General features: G+C 45.1%; 1 protein-coding gene across 2 annotated transcripts; it reads left to right on the top strand.

The window, feature by feature from the left end:
• The first annotated feature begins 993 nt into the window (after positions 1-993).
• ezh2 (enhancer of zeste 2 polycomb repressive complex 2 subunit) lies at positions 994-19,616 on the top strand. Of its 2 annotated transcripts, none has more exons than XM_040005173.1 (19): positions 994-1,333; positions 5,492-5,615; positions 6,276-6,404; positions 6,493-6,612; positions 6,737-6,857; positions 8,171-8,350; positions 8,497-8,602; positions 10,760-10,923; positions 11,587-11,684; positions 11,762-12,005; positions 13,425-13,591; positions 13,702-13,837; positions 14,235-14,360; positions 14,443-14,621; positions 14,709-14,804; positions 15,179-15,260; positions 15,415-15,495; positions 15,571-15,655; positions 16,303-19,616. In XM_040005173.1, exons 2-19 carry the CDS (start codon positions 5,499-5,501, stop codon positions 16,361-16,363), a joined length of 2,292 nt encoding a protein of 763 aa, XP_039861107.1. In that variant the 5' UTR covers positions 994-1,333; positions 5,492-5,498; the 3' UTR covers positions 16,364-19,616. The 2 variants fall into 2 exon arrangements, with proteins under 2 accessions (XP_039861107.1, XP_039861106.1); XM_040005172.1 differs by having other exon boundaries at positions 994-1,555.
• Positions 19,617-20,561: the final 945 nt, after the last annotated feature.

The raw sequence follows: 20,561 nt of genomic DNA, 5'->3' as shown, positions 1-20,561 counted from the left end.
AAAGCAAACATCACATCTGTAGCGCTCTTTCTCAGCAGGAAGTCATGCTGCTGCTCATTGATCACCACCTGTCTTCTTATTCTAGCATCATCAACGTTCCATTTCTTCATGGTATGGCTCAACAACATTACCCCTCTGTGGTTGCTACAGCTCTGCACATCAACCTTCTTCTTAAAAAACAATACAAGTACATTTTTCTCCATGCCTCAGGTATCCTCTCATTCTTTCCAGGATTGTGTTAAACCATCTAGTTAAAAAAAAAAAGTCCACCACCCTCTCTCCTACACATTTCCATCAGGTATGTCATCTGGACGACCTTTGCACTCTTCATCCACTCTATGTTTACCAAGTCACCTAACCTATTAGTATTGCAGTCTGCTTTCTTCATCTCCCTCCCTATTATTATTAAGTAAGCAATGTATAACGTATTTAGAAATCAATGCATTAAAACATTCTTATACATTTTATATACATTTTATTTTTTTGTACTACTCTTAAAGATTTGAAATGATACATAATTGTTTTGTAATGACGTTTTTAATCTGTCGGCTGTGTTTTCTGTTTCCGCTGGCAGTGAATGCATCATGCGGACGTTTTCGAAGCGTCATCCAATCGCTGGTCGGAAGGGCGTGGCTTAATAAACTTGGAGACCCTTGCCCTTGCTGGCTGTGGCACTGGAGTCTCTCATTCATTCAATAAACCCGTTCAGCCGTCATGTTACCTTGTTCTGGACACACTGAGACGCTCACACACCTGCTGAAACCTGAGCTGTTCTGCACGAGACCACGCGCTGTCTGTCGCCTCTCCGCTGCCCTTAAGTCCATCGATAACCTTTTTTATATAAGTGTTTTAGTTTAGCCCCACGGCTGTGACAGCTGTCATGCGTCAGAGACACCGCTTTGATCTCAAATGTGATGCATAACTATTATTAACTTAACTGTCAAAGTGTGTATTTGCATATTTTGTTTTTTCTTCCGTTGACAAGAGAGAACAAAGAGAAGCTGTCCACATGTCCCCGCCACAGGGCCCCCAGCTCAGCTCCACATTTCATTGGCTACACTTTTATATCATTCGACCTATCGCGTAGGACTCACTCAGGAAACCCTAACATCGGGTTCTGTGATTGGCCTAGACGTTTGGCGCCTCTTGAATCCGCCGCAGCCGTAGTGGGCGGTGAGGCGGAGGAGCAGTTTGAACAGAGTCGCTGTTGCCTAGGCGGAAACATTGAAATCCAAATAACTTTTTACAAGCAGGCTGACACCAAACGGTGCGACTGTCCCTCATAGACGCACAGTTTCTGTGTCCTAACCAGCCTTGGAGCGAAGGAGCCGATGTGAGTTATTTCATTTACCGGCTCTGGGTGCGTGAAGCCGGGTGTTGCGCGAGCTCGGTCGCTCCCTCCTCCTGAGTTAAACTGCTAGCTAGCCACCGAGCTAACGTTACAGCTAGCCGTAACACGGAGCGAGCTAATCTGCAGCACAAAGGACGACTTTGCCCGTGTTTGTCGCATCGATCCGGATCGCTCCGTTGGATGAGGCCAGAGGCTCGGGTGGAGGTGAGAGAAGCTGTCAGTGTCCGTGGCTGTGTTCACGGGGCTTTTGTTGTGGGCTGCTCTTTGTGCTCTTGGGCGCCTCAATCTTTGTTAACTCGCCAACTGTTAGCTAGCTCGCCGGGGTGCCGTGCCAATTCTTGTATCCCCGTAAATATTGACTAGCTTATAAAGAAGCCGTCGTTTTTTTTAAATCACTCGGAGGAGGGTAATCATTCCGATGGATCCACCGTCCACTCGTGTTTTGGGACCTTTGTGAGCCTGTTTCTGGGCTAAGGGGAAGCACATTTTGAGGGGAGCCAAACTTGGCACGACATCCGCAAGCTATCGTTAGCTCGAAGCTAGCTCACAGAAAAAGGCTGGTACAGTTTTTTTGATGTATACTTTTTAGTACCTCTCATTTAATTTTCTTTCGTTTTTTGTTCAAGCTTTTGAGGGTTTTATTGTGAAACTGGGGCTAAAGGTGGTGGTAAAAGTAAGTGTCACCTTAAGTTAGGAGATTGTCACATTGATAAAAGTAAAAAAGCTTCCCTCTTGTTTGCCTAGAAGCCTTGCGGGGGCGATATTTAACCACTTCCCTCACCATAAAACTCATAACATCGCCTAGTGCAAAAAGAATAGAAGTTTGTGCCGCTGACACATGACAGGAAGCTTGAGTTTCACCTGTTAGTCAAAAGTCATCTTGAGAGTCATGTGGCAGGTTTTGGATGGAGCCCGACCTGTGCTGGGTTTGTGAGGGGAGACAAGCTTGGTAAGATGGTGGGGTTATTGTGCTGTTTATTTATAGGTGACAGTGGCTGCTGTTCATCCACAGACTGTACATAAAAGAATGATATACAGTACTGTGATAAATTAACTCCCCCTTTCACAATTTCTTATTTTTTTCCATTTGTCACAGTTACTTATTTCAGGTCGTCAATACATTTTTATTGTTAGACAAAAGATAACCTGAGTAAATAGAAAATGCATTTTGTAAACGAATAATAATAATAATGATTTAATTTATTAAGAGAAATAAATCTATACCAACCAAGCTGGTCCCTTGTGGAAAAAAGTAATTGCCCACTAAACTTAAAAACTTGATCTGCAACTCTTGAAGGTCAAATGTTTGCAGTGATTTATTTAAGTCTGATTTAAGTCAGCACTTTAACTAGGCCGCTCCAAAACATGCATTTTGGGTTTTTTGAACCATTCATGATCATCATTAATTTATATAGCACTTTAAAAACACACCAAAGTGCTGAACAATGCAACAATAAATAATAATAATATAGAAACTTGGCAAGACAATAAAATTAATAAAAGTGTCAGTCACCCACAGAGTTAAAAGCCAGAGATTAAAAATAGGTCTTTGATCTGGATTTAAAACCTGGCACTGATGTAGCCTCTCTGATGTGAAGAGGAAGATTGTTCCAAAGCAACACAGGTGGACTTGCTGGTGTGTTGGATCATTGTTCTGCTGCATAAACTAAGTGTCCTTCTCCAGGATTTTCTGATAGAGCAGAATTTATGGTACCATTAATTATGGCAAATTGTCCAGGTCCTAAGGCAGCTCCAGACCATCATTAATACTGCCACCTTGTTTGAATGTTGATAAGATGATCTTTTGATGATGTGCTGTTAGTTTGATGACAGATGTAACGGGAATCAAAGTTCTGCTTTTGTCTCATCAGTCCAGAATATTTTCATGAATTCTGAGCTCACCAGAGACAAGTGAGGCCTGCAGCTCTTTAGATGTTGTTCTGTTTTGTTTTGTTGTTTTTTTTCCTGTGACAACCTGGGTGAGCTGCCAAGTAATTTGGAATAATTTTGGTAGGTCATGCACTCCTGGGAAAGTTCACTGCTGTTCCAAGTTTTCTCCATTTGTGGGTAATGGCTCTTACTGTTCTCGTGAGTCCCAAAGCATTAGAAATTTGTATTCTTTTCCAGACTGGTAGATGTCTGTGACTTTGTTTTGCTGCTGTGTCTCTAGACTGTAGCGTGATGTGTTGTTTTTGGAGATCTTTAGCCTCCTTCACTTTGACAAACAGGTTCTGTTTAAGTGATTTCTTGACTCAGGTTTGGGTGTGGCTAGTGAAAGTGATTGGGACTTTCCAAGAAATGTGATTATTCCCAGTTTGTTCATGACTTACAAGGGGGGCAGTTACTTTTTCTGTTCTGAGGTCAGGTAATATGATTGTATAATTTGAAATTATTTTTGTAAAACACAGAGTTCACATTCTCTGGAACAAAAAGGGAGAGGAAGCATTCGGTTTGTCATCAGTTCAAAGTCTGCTTCCATGATGATGTGGGGGTCCACTCGTGCCTATGAAACTAGAAATATGAACGCTGAGTCCGGTGCTGAAGTGGCCTGCCTGCGGTCCAGACCTTTCTCACCATAATTCACTGATTTGTGCGTTTACAGCACAGAATAAGTCCAAACATGGACAAACTAGTTTCCCAAAGAAACGCTGTCAGCGTTAACACGGCTTGAACGCGGTCATCACAATTACAATCGTTAACGCTCTCAACACATCTGGAGCGCAGAATGAACAAAATTGGGACAAACTGCCGAAATGCGTTGACGGGGACATTTCAGGGATTTTGACTCAGTCTGGGATCCTGATGGGTTAATTGTTAATCGTGTTAGTCATGATGACGGCGTGTTAGCGCTGACAGCACAAAAAAATATAAAGTCACCATTCTGGGATTTCTTTGGCTTTAAACCAGATGAAAGAGGTGAACCTAAGGATGTAACCAGACGTATAGTGTGAGCAAAGTACTCAAGCACGACTAACTTGCATGTACGTGTCCACCATCCGGCTGACTGTGCTAGGCTATCACCAGCTTCTGCAGCTCCATCAACAAGCATTTGGGCGCACTCTGAGGTGGGGGCATTTGCTCGCAGATGAAAGAGGGCGCTGTTAAAACGGCGCTATTATTTATTCATTTTTTTTGCTGTTGACTGCTTCTATTAGCTCCATCATTATTAGCAAACTTACTCATGGGCAAATAAATAAATAAATGGCTCTTGTAAACACCTGGATCTGGTGCCCACTGAGGCTGAGCCCATCGTCAATAGCCCATATATTCGTCCAATCACCCAACCCTAATTCGTACGGGATTAAATTGACTCAGTAATAGTCTTGTTCTATTTTGTGCGCAAATCCAACCCTTAAATAAGGTTATAATCGCCTGTTTTAGGGAGTCACTGATTATATGCATTACTGAGACGGTGCCTAATAATCTGTCCATGTTTTAAATACTAATAAGACACAGCAGTGAGTTTACTGTGTGAACATCCCAGCACATTTAACTTGTCCAAAGGGGCTTCAGTGTATCTCTCTTTATTTTCTGTGCTGTGAAATGTGTCAGGCCGGTTCAGTCGTCCACATCTCCACGACGGCCGTCTGTCACGTCTAATCTAAAGTGTGAGGTTTGAGTCAGAGACTCACGGTTACTGACTGACTGCCGGGCAGCAGATGGATCGACAGACGACTGCTGTCATTCACACGCAGTCATTAAAAGAAAGGATGAGAACGAGGACTTGGCAGAGGAGGTGCGAGGAAGTAATCCACCTGTGCTTGAATCTCTCCAGGGTTGGCACTTGAATGGTAACGTGAGATTGAACAGAAGGCATTTGAATGCTGGCTGCGAGGTTTCAGACGTTTGATTTGCAGCATCTCATTTTTACATCAGCTGTTGAAAGAAGGAAAATCAGAGGTTGGCTCTGATTGTTGGACTCGAGGTGAAGTTTATTATCTTAACAAATGTATGTTTGGTTTGCATGTCTGGGGCGCCAGATCCAAGTTTGGGTCGTGCCAAGAGGAACATTTTATGCCTAAATTATTAAATTATATAGATAAAGTGTTTTGGCCCTACAGTCCAGTCCAGAAAAGTGTGAAAATATGAGACATGAGGTGTCGTGTACAGGATCCCTAATATCTTCCTGTCTGGCTGCAGGTGAATCATGGTGCTGACTGGGAAGCGTTCGGAGAAAGGCCCCGCCTGCTGGAAGAGGAGGGTGAAGTCTGAGTACATGAGGCTTCGGCAGCTGAAACGCTTCAGACGGGCCGACGAGGTCAAGGTTTGTTTACGCACTCACACACAGACGCACACAGCAGCGTTCATGCTGCAGTTATTAAGAGAAGTTGGGTCTGTTTGACTATAGTTTTTATTCTTTTAAGAGCACTAGCTGAGGTTGTTTTGCCGTTTTGGGGTAAAGAACAGATTTATTTATTCGCCCAAAGTTTTTAATCGTGAAAGTGGAAACAGAAAGTGTCCCACGGTGTTTGGGCCGGTGATTGCTTTGACTGATTAGACCAGCCGGGGCTGTAAACTCTGTGATTGGCTCTCTGAGAGTTGTCCTATAAATGGTGTTAAAATGGAGAAGAGATGGTTATCAGGAGTCTGATGGATGACGGTGCTTTTGTCTCACTACGTAACATTTTCAGTACTTTAAGTTGTTTTCACAGCAGCAGTTTCTCACAGATTTAGGTCTCGTTAGTGACGTTATGGCTCCTTTAACCTTTTTCCGTCAGAAATTAAAACTAAAGCTGATCCAAATTAAAGTTTACGTAGCTGAAGGTCCATATAAAGGCTTCAGCACGTGCTGTTTATTTGCTAAAATGGTCACCTGGCTCACCTGCACAGGTACGATCTCTGCGGGTGGTAACACTGAGGGAGAGTGAAGCTGGCCCTGTGTTTTGTTCTGTGCACTGATATAAATTTCCTTTAACTCTCACAGAGCATGTTCAACAGCAACCGTCAGAAAATCATGGAGCGAACTGACATTTTGAACCAGGAGTGGAAAACCCGGCGAATCCAGCCCGTCCACATCATGACGTCGGTCAGCTCCTTACGAGGGACTCGAGAGGTGAGCGGTTGATACTGGTATCAAAAATAAAAATACTCTAAAGGCTCAGAGGGCGGTGTCCTGACTGTAACGCACGCTTCCTCTGCAGTGCACCGTGGAGAGCGGCTTCTCCGAGTTCCCTCGACAGGTCATCCCCCTGAAGACTCTGAACGCCGTGGCCTCGGTCCCGGTCATGTACTCCTGGTCGCCGCTACAGCAAAACTTCATGGTGCGTACAAAGCTTTAAAAGCTGCACTTTGTGAACAGCTGAGGCTGGGATTCAGGACAGTATACTACAGTCACAGGTGGCTGAGAAGCTGTGTGTGACGTTTGTTCTGGGTTCCCTCCTGCAGGTGGAGGATGAGACGGTGCTCCATAACATTCCCTACATGGGAGACGAGATCCTCGACCAGGACGGGACTTTCATCGAAGAGCTCATCAAGAACTATGATGGCAAAGTCCACGGAGACAGAGGTGAGGGTCAGTGGGCGCAGGAGCAAATGGTCTGAGAGCCAAAGTAGTAATTAATGAAACTTCACCTTCAGTCTGAAGGCAGCAAAAACAGTTACTGAAATGTGACTAATCAGCTGATGGATCAAAGCGCTTTGTTTGTGGATCTTAATGTAAAGAGCAGAAAAATGGTTTAAAAACGACTGTACGGCAGCAGTTTGTCAGAACAAGAACAAGACAATAATTTCGAGTCGCACATGAACACAGGAGCCTCTAACTTTTCATCGTTTTTTTTGTTGTGTTTGCATTTTTTAACAGCTCATTTGCAGGATCTAGACCTAGCATGGCAACAGGAAAAACCATTTGAAATGCTGGCGTGTCTCCTCTCTGTTAGCATTAAGCTGCTTCCATAAACATATGGGTCATTTTGTTGAAGCAAAGTGTCTGTCAGGGTGGATGTTTGGCTTCTGGAGCCTTGTTAGCATTAGCCACCTTTTTCCTGAGAGCTCAACCTGCTGGAACCATACGATGGATTTTTCTGGCAATACTTGATTTCTTCAGGTAGTCGGTCATCTGTACCATGTGTTAGCTGTGGTGTGTTAAACTTTGTGCACAGACGATGGATTTTTTTCCTTCCTTTTCGTGTGCACTCATTTCCCTATGAAAATAAGTTGCTACCAAGCTTTGGTGCAGAAAATAAATATTTTGTGCGTAACATTGTGTGCAGTCACAGTGCCACTGCTCTGAGGAACAAAGTTGTTTTGGAATCAACATTTCACTTCGGATTCAGACTCGAAACAAACTCGTGCCGGTCAGAGTTTTCCATTAGGAATAAAATCAAAACTGAATTCAGGAAGTCTAGTAATGAACTTTTTCCACAATTACCTTCTGTAATCAGTTTTGGTTGTTTTCCATTACGATTGAGTATCACTTATGTGACAGATCGTTGCAGCTGAAAGTCCTTTGCTGCTCGGTGCTCGCATGGCTTCTTGTCAAACTCAGGCTCCTGTGTGGGCGTGCTCCAAAGTTTCTGATAGAGAGATTTCTGAGTATGTGGGATAGAAAAAACTAGCAGAGATTAAAAGTTTAATCAAAACTCTGCACAGCAGTTTGTAATGTGAGAGCTGATGCAGCACAGCTGTTTGCTGTCCTCCCTCAACATCTGAGAGAAACCGCAAAACCAGGAATGTGAACGTGCTCGTGTGGTTGGTCAGTGTGGTGTCTCATCAGGAAAACAGTGGGATGAATATTTGCTTTGTATCGTCGTCTCAGTAGAAAGAGAAACGGCTCCTCTGCTGCTCTGTAAAACTATCTATCCTGTGTGTTGTGTTTTGCAGAGTGTGGCTTCATCAACGACGAGATCTTCGTCGAGTTGGTCAACGCTCTGGCACAGTACAGTGACAACGAGGATGATGAGGAGGAGGAAGAGCAGGACTTTAAAGTGGACAAGATGGACGTGTGTGATGGCAAAGAGCACCCAGAGGAGCCCCGCAAGGACGGGCTTGTTAACAATGAGAGTAAGTCCTGAGATGTACTGCAGTTAGAAACGTGTAATAACCAATGAAGACGTGTTTGTGCTGACCTGCTGTAAGGGGGTAGCATTCACGCTGGTCCAGCTGACAGTTTTGTGTCCTGATGGAAAGCGTGTGTGTGTCGTCTCCAGGCCGAACCAACAATGACACCAGCAAGAAGTTTCCCTCTGACAAGATCTTTGAGGCCATCTCCTCCATGTTTCCCGACAAGGGCTCCCCCGAGGAGCTCAAAGAAAAGTCAGTGGGTTTGTTTGTGTGCGAGTGAGTCGGTGCTGTGACGATAACAGAGGAACTCATTCTAATACGTGTCATGAAAGAAGGTCAAAGAATTTATCCATGAACATAAAAAGCACCTGATTTCAAGTTGATCTCCTCTCAAGAGATTTCAAGAAGTCCTGTTTTGGCGCTTTGGTCAGATGGGACGAGGCGATGACTTTAAAGTGCGTGTTGACAGCAGGTGATCTCACTGGTGTTTGGAACTCAAAGTCCAGTTCGTGCTGAGATTGCTGCATGTTGTGTCACTGGAGACGATGAGTCCAGTCATTGCTCAGATGGACTCAGGCGTGATGTTGTCCTGGTGGTTGTTAATTTTGCCAGAACGTCAGATGTGTGCTTCCTACAGCCGCGGCTGTCTCATGTGTGAGCTAAAGAGGACACACACACACAGATGAGTGCTAATGTTGAGACAAACTGATGATGGCGCGCATCATTAAAGGCGATGCACGTTTTTGTACGAGGAAACATCAGGACAGGTCTGATTTCAGACTGTTTATGTCTTGGAAGCCTTTCAGGACCACTTTGATTCATTCTGTAAACACACAGACAATCATGAGCTGCTTTTAAAAAGATGTTTATCAGTAATACTGATGTTGTTCAGGATGATCCAGTATTTAAAATAACTGTTTAGCTGATGGTCTGTTCCATATCTTCTGTTTGTTTACTTGATTGTTGTTTATTTACTGTTCATGCCTCAGCAAACAGACTTTTAATTATAACAACATTAACCTGTTCTTAAGTGTTTAAAATGTTGATTACGATATAAAATATATACAAAATATAAGAGCAGCAGTTGGTCTTATATGTACTTTAAAGTATTTGTACAATACTAAACTCGAGATTTGACTTAATTTCAATTTAATACTTCAAGACTTACCACAGAACCAAATCCACCAGAGCTTATATTTTACATGCTGTGGAGCCATTCTGGGAGCATTTCAAGTTTCTATACCTCAGTACGACCGTTATAACCAGATTCTAATAATATGATTGCACTAAGTCCATAGCAACTACAAAAATAGCCAAAAAGTGCAATGAACTACAAAAAAATTGAAAATCATTTTTACTTTTTTTTTTAAACACATATTTCTTGTTAGAGAAAATTTTGCAATGCAAAAAGATAGTTGTACAAAATAGTTTCCAACCACAGGAAATGTGTTTTGAGTGTCTTCATAGTTTTATTTTTGAGATACACCAATTTTTATATAGTACAGGAAAAGGGAAATTTAATATAATAATGCAAATTTGCAAAAAAAAAAAGCAGCATATGCATCAAAATAAACTATTTCCAGAACTCTTTGATGTTCTAATCATCCCAGAAACTACACAGAAAATCACCAGTATAGGCTTATAAGGCTCTGAAGGGGGAAACTGGCATAAGTTGTAAGTACAGTTCCTCCAGCTTCATATGCAAAACCATTATTGTGCTAGCTTACGTGGTTGCACTTCTACCGCTTTAAAAAGAGTCGCACAAAATGAGCGGCCATAAAGGGTTAAACGCATCACGTTAATTTGGACCAGTTCATAAATATAAAATCATTTTTCAGAAACATTTAAACCTCGTGCATGTGTTAGCTGGAGCATTAGTGCAGACTGGAGTCAGGCTCTTTTGTTTTGACCCACTTGGTACTAAACCAGAATATTTAGTGGCTGAACTTTGACTCACAGCTCCTCTGTTGTTGTGACAGCAAATCTCACAAAGCGTGTGTGTGTGTGTGCGCGCGTGTGTGTGCACTGTACTGCATTCATCAGTGTCTCTGCAGAGCTGTGGAGTACTTTAATAAACTTAATATCAACATCTGTTCATGTTAAATGTTATAGGAGGAGAGGGGGGAGGGTTTAAATCTGCTGTTTTGGTTTATGGATTTATATCTGCATCTTTAACCTGACAGACTTTAGTTCTTGTGGGTGTGACTCTTAAATCCATTGTTACACAACACCAGGTGTTTCCTGTTTACGTTCAGGTCTGTGTTGTGAGACAGTGTTACAGCACAGAGCAGCTTTACAGTGACAAACTGATGGGATGTTTTAACCTGATAACTCAGTGATGCGTGTTTGTCTCACTGCGTTCATCTGACTTAAGTAAATTTGATCTCTCGTGTGCGTTTGTATTCGCAGGTACAAGGAGCTGACTGAGCAGCAGCTGCCCGGCGCCCTGCCGCCTGAATGCACGCCGAACATCGACGGTCCGAACGCTCGCTCCGTGCAGCGCGAGCAGAGCCTGCACTCCTTCCACACTCTGTTCTGCAGACGATGCTTCAAATACGACTGCTTCCTCCACCGTTAGTGCACAATAAATACACTTCACAGCAGTTCCTGGTTATACAGGCTGGACTGCTACCTCAGATCTGTGTAACTGTCACTGTGTGATGTGCTCACATCAGCCTGCAGAGTGACGTTATCACATCTGCAGCTCACCTTCATCAGTACTAATCAAACTTTCTCTGATATGTTCCCACCTGAAAACCAAGAAGTTCACTCTGTTCCCCAAAAGTTATCAAACATTATCTTTGGAGTTTTAATGAAATAAGAACTTCTAACCTCACATAACTCGTAGTCCAGCCAGCTTTAAGAATCTTGGGTATAAAAATGGCCTCAAAGCTTTCCATTAAAAATCTGACAGTCGTAAAATAACTTGTAATGATTCCTTTAGATTGATCGTGTCAGTAAAGTAAAGAATAAAACATCACATCCTAAAAAGCATCGGCTCGACTCTGTGCTGATGGTGTTATAAACGCTGCTCGACATGTCATGTGATCGACGCTGAAACGCCAGCAGCTTTTTTTGATATTGGCACCAACCTGAGTTTGTTTTTGTTGGCAGTGACAGCATGATATAAAATCTTTAAAGGTCGGAGTCTTTGTTTGACAGATGAGGCTCCAGCACAGTTTTAAGAGGCTGTTGAATTCCTAGAAGCACTCATCTCTCTCTCTCGTGTCTCTTAGCTTTCCATGCAACTCCCAACACGTACAAGCGCAAGAACTTGGAGAACCTGGTGGACAAAAACCCGTGTGGCGTCGACTGCTACATGGACCTGGTGCAGGCGAGTCGCTGCTTTTCTTTTAAACTGAAACAGAAAAGTTATAAAATATATTAACACTCTTCCTGTTGCTTCCTCAGGACGGCATGATGAGGGAGTACGCCACAGGCGTGGGAACCGAGCGGGCAAAGACGCCCTCCAAGCGTAACGGGGGCCGGCGCCGCGGTCGGCTGCCCAACAGCAACAGTAACAGCCGGCCCAGCACCCCCACGGTGTCCTCTGAAACCAAAGACACGGACAGCGACCGCGAGGGCAGCAAAGAGGACGAGCGAGACAACGACAAAGACGACGAGGACAAGAAGGACGAGACCACCAGCAGCTCAGGTGCAGACGGGCGGTTATTACAGACGGTAGAAGTTCAATGTTAACAGGGTTACAGACGTCCGTCTGCAGAGAAGACGCAGAGTCTCTGTTTGTCCATCAAACCTAACAGGAACGTTTCTGCCTGTGAAGCGCAGGCTTCAGAGCAGCGATGACCTCAGAGAGTCAGTGAATCTGCCGACGCAGCAACAGTTCTGTTTACTTTCATGAAGCTGTTAAAAAGCTGACATCACATCTCCTCCCTCGCCGTTCTAATTACAGCTCTGATGGGACATTAAGACTTCTGTTATGTCCCTTATTGTCTTTAATAGATCTTTGAAGGAATTGGCAGCAGAATTTACCGCTGGCGCACACAGAGACAGCAGACTCCATCCAGAGAACCTCAAACTTGATCTCTCAGGAATTCTTTTTCCTGGGAAGTTAAAGTTATTTCCTCTGAGGAGGGCGATTCCCAAACAGCAGGCACATTCATTTGATGCTAATTTAGGACTTTGGATAAATAAAAACCACCAGCTGGAGTGATGTCTGTTCCTGACTGTAACATTGCTGCTTCATCAAGACTTTAAAACTGTGATCAGCCCAGACTGTAGAAGAGATCCTGCTGCTCCTGTGAGGCTCTTTGAGTCAAGCATCTTCATCCGTGCAGTAACCTGCACGGTGCCTGCGGTTCACCGATGAGAGGCTGAACGCTGGAGCGATGCTCTTGGTACCAGCTGGGTCTTCCCCTCTGCATGCAGCCCCCTTGTTGTGGGAGGTTTGTTTGACAGCACAGATCACAGATGATTGTTTGCACTTCAAAGCTGCTGCAGATAAAGTCACAAACACGCGATGTAAACAGCAGACGTGACGACAATAACAGCCTGGAGTTCATACAACGTTATGACACTCTCACTCTTTTCCTTCCTTCCTGTCATCACTGCACAAACTAGTTTGCAAGCAAAGCAACAGGCAGCAGCAGTGAGTCTTCATGCAGTGCAGGCACACGTGGTCATGTGACGCTTGTACTTCAATCATATTGGTGCACGGAGACATTTGAAGTTATTTAAATTTGGGCTCAAAGAGATCGATTTGACCAGGAGTCACTGTGACATCAGTGTTTGTAATAAGAAGCCTTTTTGTTTTCGTTCATGGTTTTATCTAAAGATTATTTCTCTTGGCAGTCGAACTTTAGGTTGCACTGCTCGGCTGTTTATCTTCGATCCCTCGGAGATGTTTGTCCTTCTGAGGAAATTTAAGCGAGCTCAGTTTCAGCCATGAGACCATCGCGCTCCTTGTTTTGTGACACAAACCTTTACCACTGCTGTCTGTTAGACCCTTCCCTGAAAGTAGGACCCTCGTTTATGACCTGTCCAGATCCTCACAAATGCAGGTTTATTTCCTGCGGCGTTGGAAACGTCCTCAGTGTTGATTTGATGTGTGCAGAGGGAAACTCGCGCTGTCAGACTCCCGTGAAGATGAAGCTGTCCGGTGAGGCCGAAGCGGTGGAGTGGAGCGGGGCTGAGGCGTCTCTCTTCAGAGTCCTCATCGGGACGTACTACGACAACTACTGCGCCATCGCGCGGCTCATAGGCACCAAGACCTGCAGACAGGTGAGCTGCCGGTTCATCGCGCTCACCGCCGTCTGTTTCAGCTCGTCTTAACTGACCCTGGCTTCACGATCACACTCGGTCTAACTCGCCGTCTTTACCGGGTCCTGCAGGTTTACGAGTTCAGGGTCAAGGAGTCGGCCATCATTGCTCGCGCTCCCGCTGAAGACGAGGACACGCCGCCGAGGAAGAAGAAGAGGAAGCACAGACTGTGGGCTACTCACTGCCGCAAGATCCAGCTGAAGAAAGGTCAGAGGTCACAGCAGCACAAAAGTTTACAATAGTTTATATCTGCTGACACGTCTGTGCCCGAGTTCTGAGATCAAGTCAAACTGGAAGTACTTTAATCCTGCTTTCTTTATAATGGTCAGCAGGGGGCGCCGTGTTACCTGTGCAGAAGCACAAACATTTTCCTCGTCTTTACTTTTTGTCATGTTTGCTCCCTTTAAAAGGAGAAATTATTCATATTTGTTTTTGTTTTACGGTGTTCACACATAAAGAGTTTGTTGGTGGAAGGTTGGACAGTAAGGTTTAAACCAAAGGAAGATGGACGACTGGAAGCAAAGCTCGGGCGTTGATGCTGTTCAGAGAAATCACAAGCACACAACTCGCTCTGTTCTTAAACGCCACATCTGACCTCTTACAGATGGCTCATCCAATCACGTGTATAACTACCAGCCGTGTGACCACCCCCGTCAGCCCTGCGACTCCTCGTGTCCCTGCGTCACCGCGCAAAACTTCTGTGAGAAGTTCTGCCAGTGCAGCTCGGAGTGTAAGAACTTTTATTTTGAAAAACCAAGTAACCAATCTTCTTTGAGTGTGTTTTCACTGGTTTGCTTTTCCCGTGTTTGCAGGTCAGAACCGCTTCCCGGGCTGCCGCTGCAAAGCTCAGTGTAACACCAAGCAGTGCCCCTGCTACCTGGCAGTGAGGGAGTGCGACCCCGACCTCTGCCTGACCTGCGGCGCCGCCGACCACTGGGACAGCAAGAACGTGTCCTGCAAGAACTGCTCCATCCAGAGAGGCGCCAAGAAGGTAACACGTGCAGCTTTGAGTCATCGTTCACTAAAAACAAAACATTTTACTGTGAAATCAAACGTCTGATCTGTTCCCGCCCCTCAGCACCTCCTGCTCGCTCCGTCAGACGTGGCCGGCTGGGGCATCTTCATCAAAGAGCCGGTGCAGAAAAACGAGTTCATTTCGGAGTACTGTGGAGAGGTACGGCTGATTGATGGTGGTCGTTTAACCTGCTTTTTTAGACCTGGTTAGAAGTTAAAGAATCTTTGATCTGATGCTGTGATTCTCACTGTGGCCTCTGGTGGGCTGTGACGGTACTGCAAGAGGGCTGCCATCATTGCTTTATCATTTACCTGCATAAAGGAAGGTTTGGTGTCTCCAGAGGAAAACTGTATCCTGTTTTGTCTTATTGTTTTAACATTGTAATGTGTTTTTGGGTGACTTCATTTACTAAAGCACAGTCAAGCTCCCCGCTGTGTGGAGCCATGTCCCAAAGGGCCGTGCACGTGCTGGAGTCACAGCTGAATAAATGTGCTCACAGCTGCGCGTTAAACGTCCAACACGTTCTGTTGCAGATCATCTCTCAGGACGAAGCCGACCGCAGAGGCAAAGTGTACGACAAATACATGTGCAGCTTCCTGTTCAACCTGAACAACGGTAAAACACAGCACGGATAAATATATCTGTTACATCTGAGGTCTTTCTTCTTTATTTTACTGCATTCAGCTCAAACACGTCTGATCTGCTGAATAAATGAATTCTTCCACTCGTGTTTTTGAGGATAAAGTCAGAAATGCTCTCTTCCTTCCAGACTTTGTTGTTGATGCCACGAGGAAAGGCAACAAGATCCGCTTCGCCAACCACTCGGTGAACCCGAACTGCTATGCAAAAGGTACAAAGACCAGGTCGCGGGAGCTTCCTGCTGCTTCCTGCCTCTCTGTGGTAACTCTGCTTCTCCTCTCTGCAGTGATGATGGTGAACGGCGATCACAGGATCGGGATCTTTGCCAAGAGAGCCATCCAGACCGGAGAGGAGCTCTTCTTCGACTACAGGTCAGTGAAGAAAAAGTCAAATCGCTGACTGAGAGAGTCCTGAGGTTTTATCTGAGTGACGATGGAGACGAGGCTGTGATCGTGTGATCATCGCTTTTTTTTAGATTAACTCTGCATGAAAGTAGTTTTACTGTGTTTGTGGTAAAACAGGTCAGGGTCACATGGAGGTCCCAGCTGCAGAACAGCTCGGTTAATGTTTCAAAGTGCTTTGAACACGCCTTCATCTACATACATCACCTGCAGTCAGTGTCTCACACTCAGAGCTCTTCGTGTTGTACTTTAAATGTCTTTGTATTGGAGGGTTTGTTTAGTTTTGATTCTCATACAGACGCAGCTTTTGGTCTGTGTGCAAAGGTTCCCTGTCATCCAGGTCAGGCCAGTCTGACTGTTTAAGGGTCACGTGATGACTCTGGATCTCCTCCAAGAGGTCAGGATGTTGAATAACCAGGAGTGCCGTCAGCCTTTGATGGCACTCGGTCAAAAGCAGATGAGAAGTTTAGCTGCTTCAACTCGAGTCTTAATATGCACACACGTTTTTGAAACCGTGTGTGCATATCAAGATTATTATTAAAAAACGGTCAGTTTTTCTGCTTTTGTGTCTTATTAACATCAGAAAACATTTCAAAGGTTTGTTTCCTGTTCCTCAGGTACAGCCAGGCCGACGCTCTGAAGTACGTCGGGATCGAGCGTGAGATGGAGATCGCCTGACCGGGACTTCCTGTGTTTTTCAGTGACACAAAGGCCTTACACACACAAACAAACAAACAAACCACACCCTCACTTTCAGGAGACTCAGACGATTCGTCACAACGCCACAAAGCTTCAGGAAAAACAAACGGGGGATATTTGAAGCTGATATTTGTTGTTGTCTGAGTTTTTGAGAAACTTTTCATGTTTTTTATCCTTTGATTTGTCGACAAATCTTCCTCTTTGGATTCATAAATCTTCCCTCTGCTGAAAGCGCACCGACAAAAAATATATAAATATCTGTTATCTGTCTCATCTTTGAGTAAAAATGTTCTGGAGGAAAAAAGCCCGACTGTTTTTAAAAGTTCTCAGTTCAAGCTTCAGGGACCAAAATCCTCCACCAGCCACTTTCACACCGCCGACCAGACTGTTTGTACTCCTCGTGTGTGTGTCTGTGTCTGTGCGCGTGTGTGTGTGTGTGTGTGTGCGTGCGTGCGTGTCGTGTGAACCTGTCACTCCTCAGAGCGCCGCTTCACTGTCTGTCTGTAAATCTGGAGGTCGTTCACGAAGCAGCGTCACACTGAAACCAGCTGACCGTTAAAAACAGTCGATGAACAACAGGAATATTTTAAGAATAAAAGAAGCTGTACGTTAAAGATGGACACGGCTGTAGTGCAGTGGGCTGCTGGCTCTGTGAAGGCGTTTTGGTCACCGTTGAATTTTTTTTGCTTTGTTTTTGAGCCAGAAGTGACAAAATTTGGATGAGAGGATTAACTCTTCAGTTACGAGGTTAAGGGTCGGTTGTCAGGCGGCAGGTGCACAGGTGCACCCACAGACAGGTAACTGCTGGCTAACGGTTAGTGACTGCTAACAGCACAGACGGAGCCCAGAGGCCGAGCTCGGAGGCTCAGATTAGCAGTTAGCGTCCATTCTGTAAATAGTACAGAAAGTTAAAGTGGAGTGGGGCGTGTAGCTCATTCTCACTGGTTTCACTGGGCTGATGTTGGGAAAGCTCAGATCAGACATCACCCTCCAGGACTGACATCAGTGTGATCTCCACTCGAGGCTCCTAAAGTGAGTCGGTCCTTTTGTTTAACTCGCCTGTTTGGATTTTCTTTAGGGTTAGAATTTGGGGGTGTGGCTTATTTAACAGGTGAGCCTGTAATTGAAGTTTGTGACCTGGACCTCTGGATCATGTTTGTGCAGTTTGGAGCTTTTTTTAATGCAGTTAAAACATCTTTGTGGCTCAACTGAAGATATTAGTGCTGCTGGCATTAATTAGCAGGTATCTGTCGGAGACGCAGGTTTGCTTGAGTCGGAGCTGCTGGACACGCCCACTGAACGGCAGGTGTCGCACCTCTGACATGCTCTCGAATCCTCAGCCTCTCCCTCTGAGCACTGATGTATTTTCAACACGATGATTAAAAACTGACGCCATCGTTCACTCGTGTCCTTAACCGCCACACTGCAGCGACTCCTGAGCATGAGTAGAAGCGGCTTTGTGGTGCTGCGGTGGCGTGCGGAGCAACCACTGTGGAGGGCGCACTGACTGTGTCCCAGCCGGGCTCTCCATCAGCGGCCGATCTGGTGCTAACGTTCATTTTTTCCAAAGGAACAAAACTAACGAGCCGAAACAAACGCGATCACCGGCGCATCGTCACGCTGCAGACCGAGGGACTCGAACTCGTTTAAAGTCCAGATTGTTCCACTTTGTCCAGGTTCAGACGTTTATGTGCATGTTTACTAAACCAGTCGGTGATAACAGTGACGGGACGCCGTCTCCGTGTGTCCACATTTAAACGAACAACTACGCGCTGCCTTCAGAGACGACTGTACAGAAAAACAAAGACGGGCAGTTCTGATGTTTAATGTTTGATCTGTAGAGAAAAACCGTTTCTTTGTAGTTCAGTGGTTTGTGTGTTAGTTACTTTAGTGTAAGTAATCCAAGGCCGTGGGTGAGATCTTCATCAGAGGCTGATGAACTGATGAAGATTCAGGTGAAACTGATAGTTTAGGCTCTCGTGATGTGATCCATCCTAAAGATGTCCTGCAGCGTGTCGTACAGTCGCTCTTGTGGTTGTTCTTGTGCTGAATTTGCTCCAAACGAATCCCAGGCCTCGTTCTCGATCAGTCCGATTCCTCTGGCCGTGTGACTCGCACACACCGCGACGTGAAAAGCGAGGTCCGGCGTCCGCCTCCAGCTGGACGTGACTCTGCTTTGTGACGCCGCCTCTGCTTCAGGTGCTTACGTGAAAACTAAGCCGGCCCGCTTTCCTTCAGCCAGGCACGTGACCGCAACCGCCGCGCGAGCCTTTCAAATCTGGGCGGAGCCTCAGTTTCATGTCCGAGTGCTTTTTGACTCGGGTCGGGTTTTCCCAGCATCCTCAGCAGCGCGCTGAGGTTCCTCTGTTAATCAGGAAACAAGTCTTTTTTTTGTATTTGACTCACGCACATTTAATCAAAGTTTTCCCAGCATCCTCTCTGCCTCCTTTGAAGCGTTTTCTATCTTGTGTATACCACCTTTAACTTAAGGGTTGAGTCACAGCACTAACGAGCCGTCAGTGTTTCGAGCTGAAGCTCAGCCACAGTCTGAGGTCTCTGCTTTAATTCATCTCAGTTGGATTTTGACTGTTTGAATTTGAACAGCTTAAAAAAAATCGTCAGATAATTCAGTGACTTGAGTTTTACTTTGAAAAACTCTCCTTCCTCTGCACTCTCCCTGATCCTTCCTCCTCCTCTTCCTCCACAATGTGAATCTTCTCTTGTGGGAATTCTGGTGCTCGGAAAGACCCCAAAGTCTGACCAACTCGTAGCAATACCAGCCTCCCCCCTCCTCCACCTCCCTTTTCTTCACCTGTAATTTATTACAAACGTCACAGAGAGCGGAGTGTCGTCTGTAGTCGTCGGGAGACTTCAGGGCCTCTGAAACCTGGTGCTTCACTCGCAGGTTCCCACGTCGATCTGTGCGGGAACCTTTCGTGTTTTTTTACTTTTACTGCTGATGCAGATGTTTGTAGCAGCTGCTTTCTAATCAATGAACAGATGTGTAAACGCTGCTGCGACTGGAGGGCTGAGGAGCGTCTCTGAACACGGAGGAGATTGGGGGGCGGTGCTCCTCGGCTCTCCCCGAACTGAAAGCTGCAGGTGTATTTTCTTTTCTTCTTCCTGTCAACAGGACCACGTCTCTCCTCTGATCACACAGGTGCTGATTTTGTAATGTTTACAGGGATTTTTGTTGTTCAAAGTGTTGCAGATTAAAATATTATAAACTGTTCCCAGTGTCAGTTTTTTCTTCGTGTAGTCAGAATAACCTATGATCATACTCTTTAGGGGAAAGAAACACAAGTGTACATTAAACCTATAAAACCACTGATGAGCAGCCTGAGAGTAGAAACACATCTCTCACTCTCAGATCTATGAGACTCGCTTTTATTGCTGGTGCAAATATTGAAATAATCCCAAAATAAAGATAAAAACTTTCCTGTAGAACTCGTCTTTATTTAAATATCCCTGTGATTGGACAGATGCTGTTCGTGTGAACGTGTTGGCTGTCAGGTGAATGAACCCTGGGTCAGCTTATGGGTCTGATAAGACAGAAGGAAACGATGCTGGAGCCAACATGTAGTTCCAGCTTCTGATTGGTCTGTTTCAGGGTTTTAAACATGTGACTTCCTGTTGGAGTCATTGCACTCAGTCACGTAGCCAGGCTCTTAATGAGGTACATTATGACTCAAATCCACTCAGTGACATTTCACACCCTTAATGCAGGGGTGGGGAACTCCAGGGCCGGTGTCCTGCAGGTTTTAGATAAAAGTGATTTAAATGATCTCCTCAACATGTCTTGAAGTTGTCCAGAGGCCTGGTAATGAACATGTGATTCAGGTGTGCTGACCCAGGGTGAGATCTAAAACCTGCAGGACACCCGCCCTTGAGGCCTGGAGTTCCCCACCCCTGTGTTAATGGGCAACTTGGGCTCCATTTGTTAAATATAAACCTAATTATCTGTTGACATCCCTGATAAACTGATTGTTAGCATTTAATAAATTCAAAGATCTGCAGGAACTCTGCGTGGAATAAAGTTTGTCAGGTTCCTTAAATGAGATGTGGAAACTCCAGTGAGAACATTTCAGTTTCAGATTTGCGTCTTTTTGTAGTGAATCTCAGCTCTAATCTGCATGAAGCAGAGGAACTTGTTTCCAACTTAGTCACCACCACCCAA

This window comes from Simochromis diagramma, unplaced genomic scaffold (assembly GCF_900408965.1).
Source record: "Simochromis diagramma unplaced genomic scaffold, fSimDia1.1 OVJJ01000097.1, whole genome shotgun sequence".
In the NCBI taxonomy this organism is placed as follows: Eukaryota; Metazoa; Chordata; class Actinopteri; order Cichliformes; family Cichlidae; genus Simochromis; species Simochromis diagramma.
The sequence above is the reverse complement of the archived record's forward strand: the minus strand, read 5'-3'. Positions and strand labels throughout refer to the sequence as shown.

Bases quoted from the DNA above. Each gene is read 5' to 3' on its own strand.
- ezh2 (XM_040005173.1), top strand. From the start codon at position 5,499: ATGGTGCTGACTGGGAAGCGTTCGGAGAAAGGCCCCGCCTGCTGGAAG. The intron at 8,603-10,759 runs GTCAGTGGGTTT...TTGTATTCGCAG, and splicing joins CCCGAGGAGCTCAAAGAAAA to GTACAAGGAGCTGACTGAGC. The intron at 13,838-14,234 runs GTCAGAGGTCAC...GACCTCTTACAG, and splicing joins CAAGATCCAGCTGAAGAAAG to ATGGCTCATCCAATCACGTG.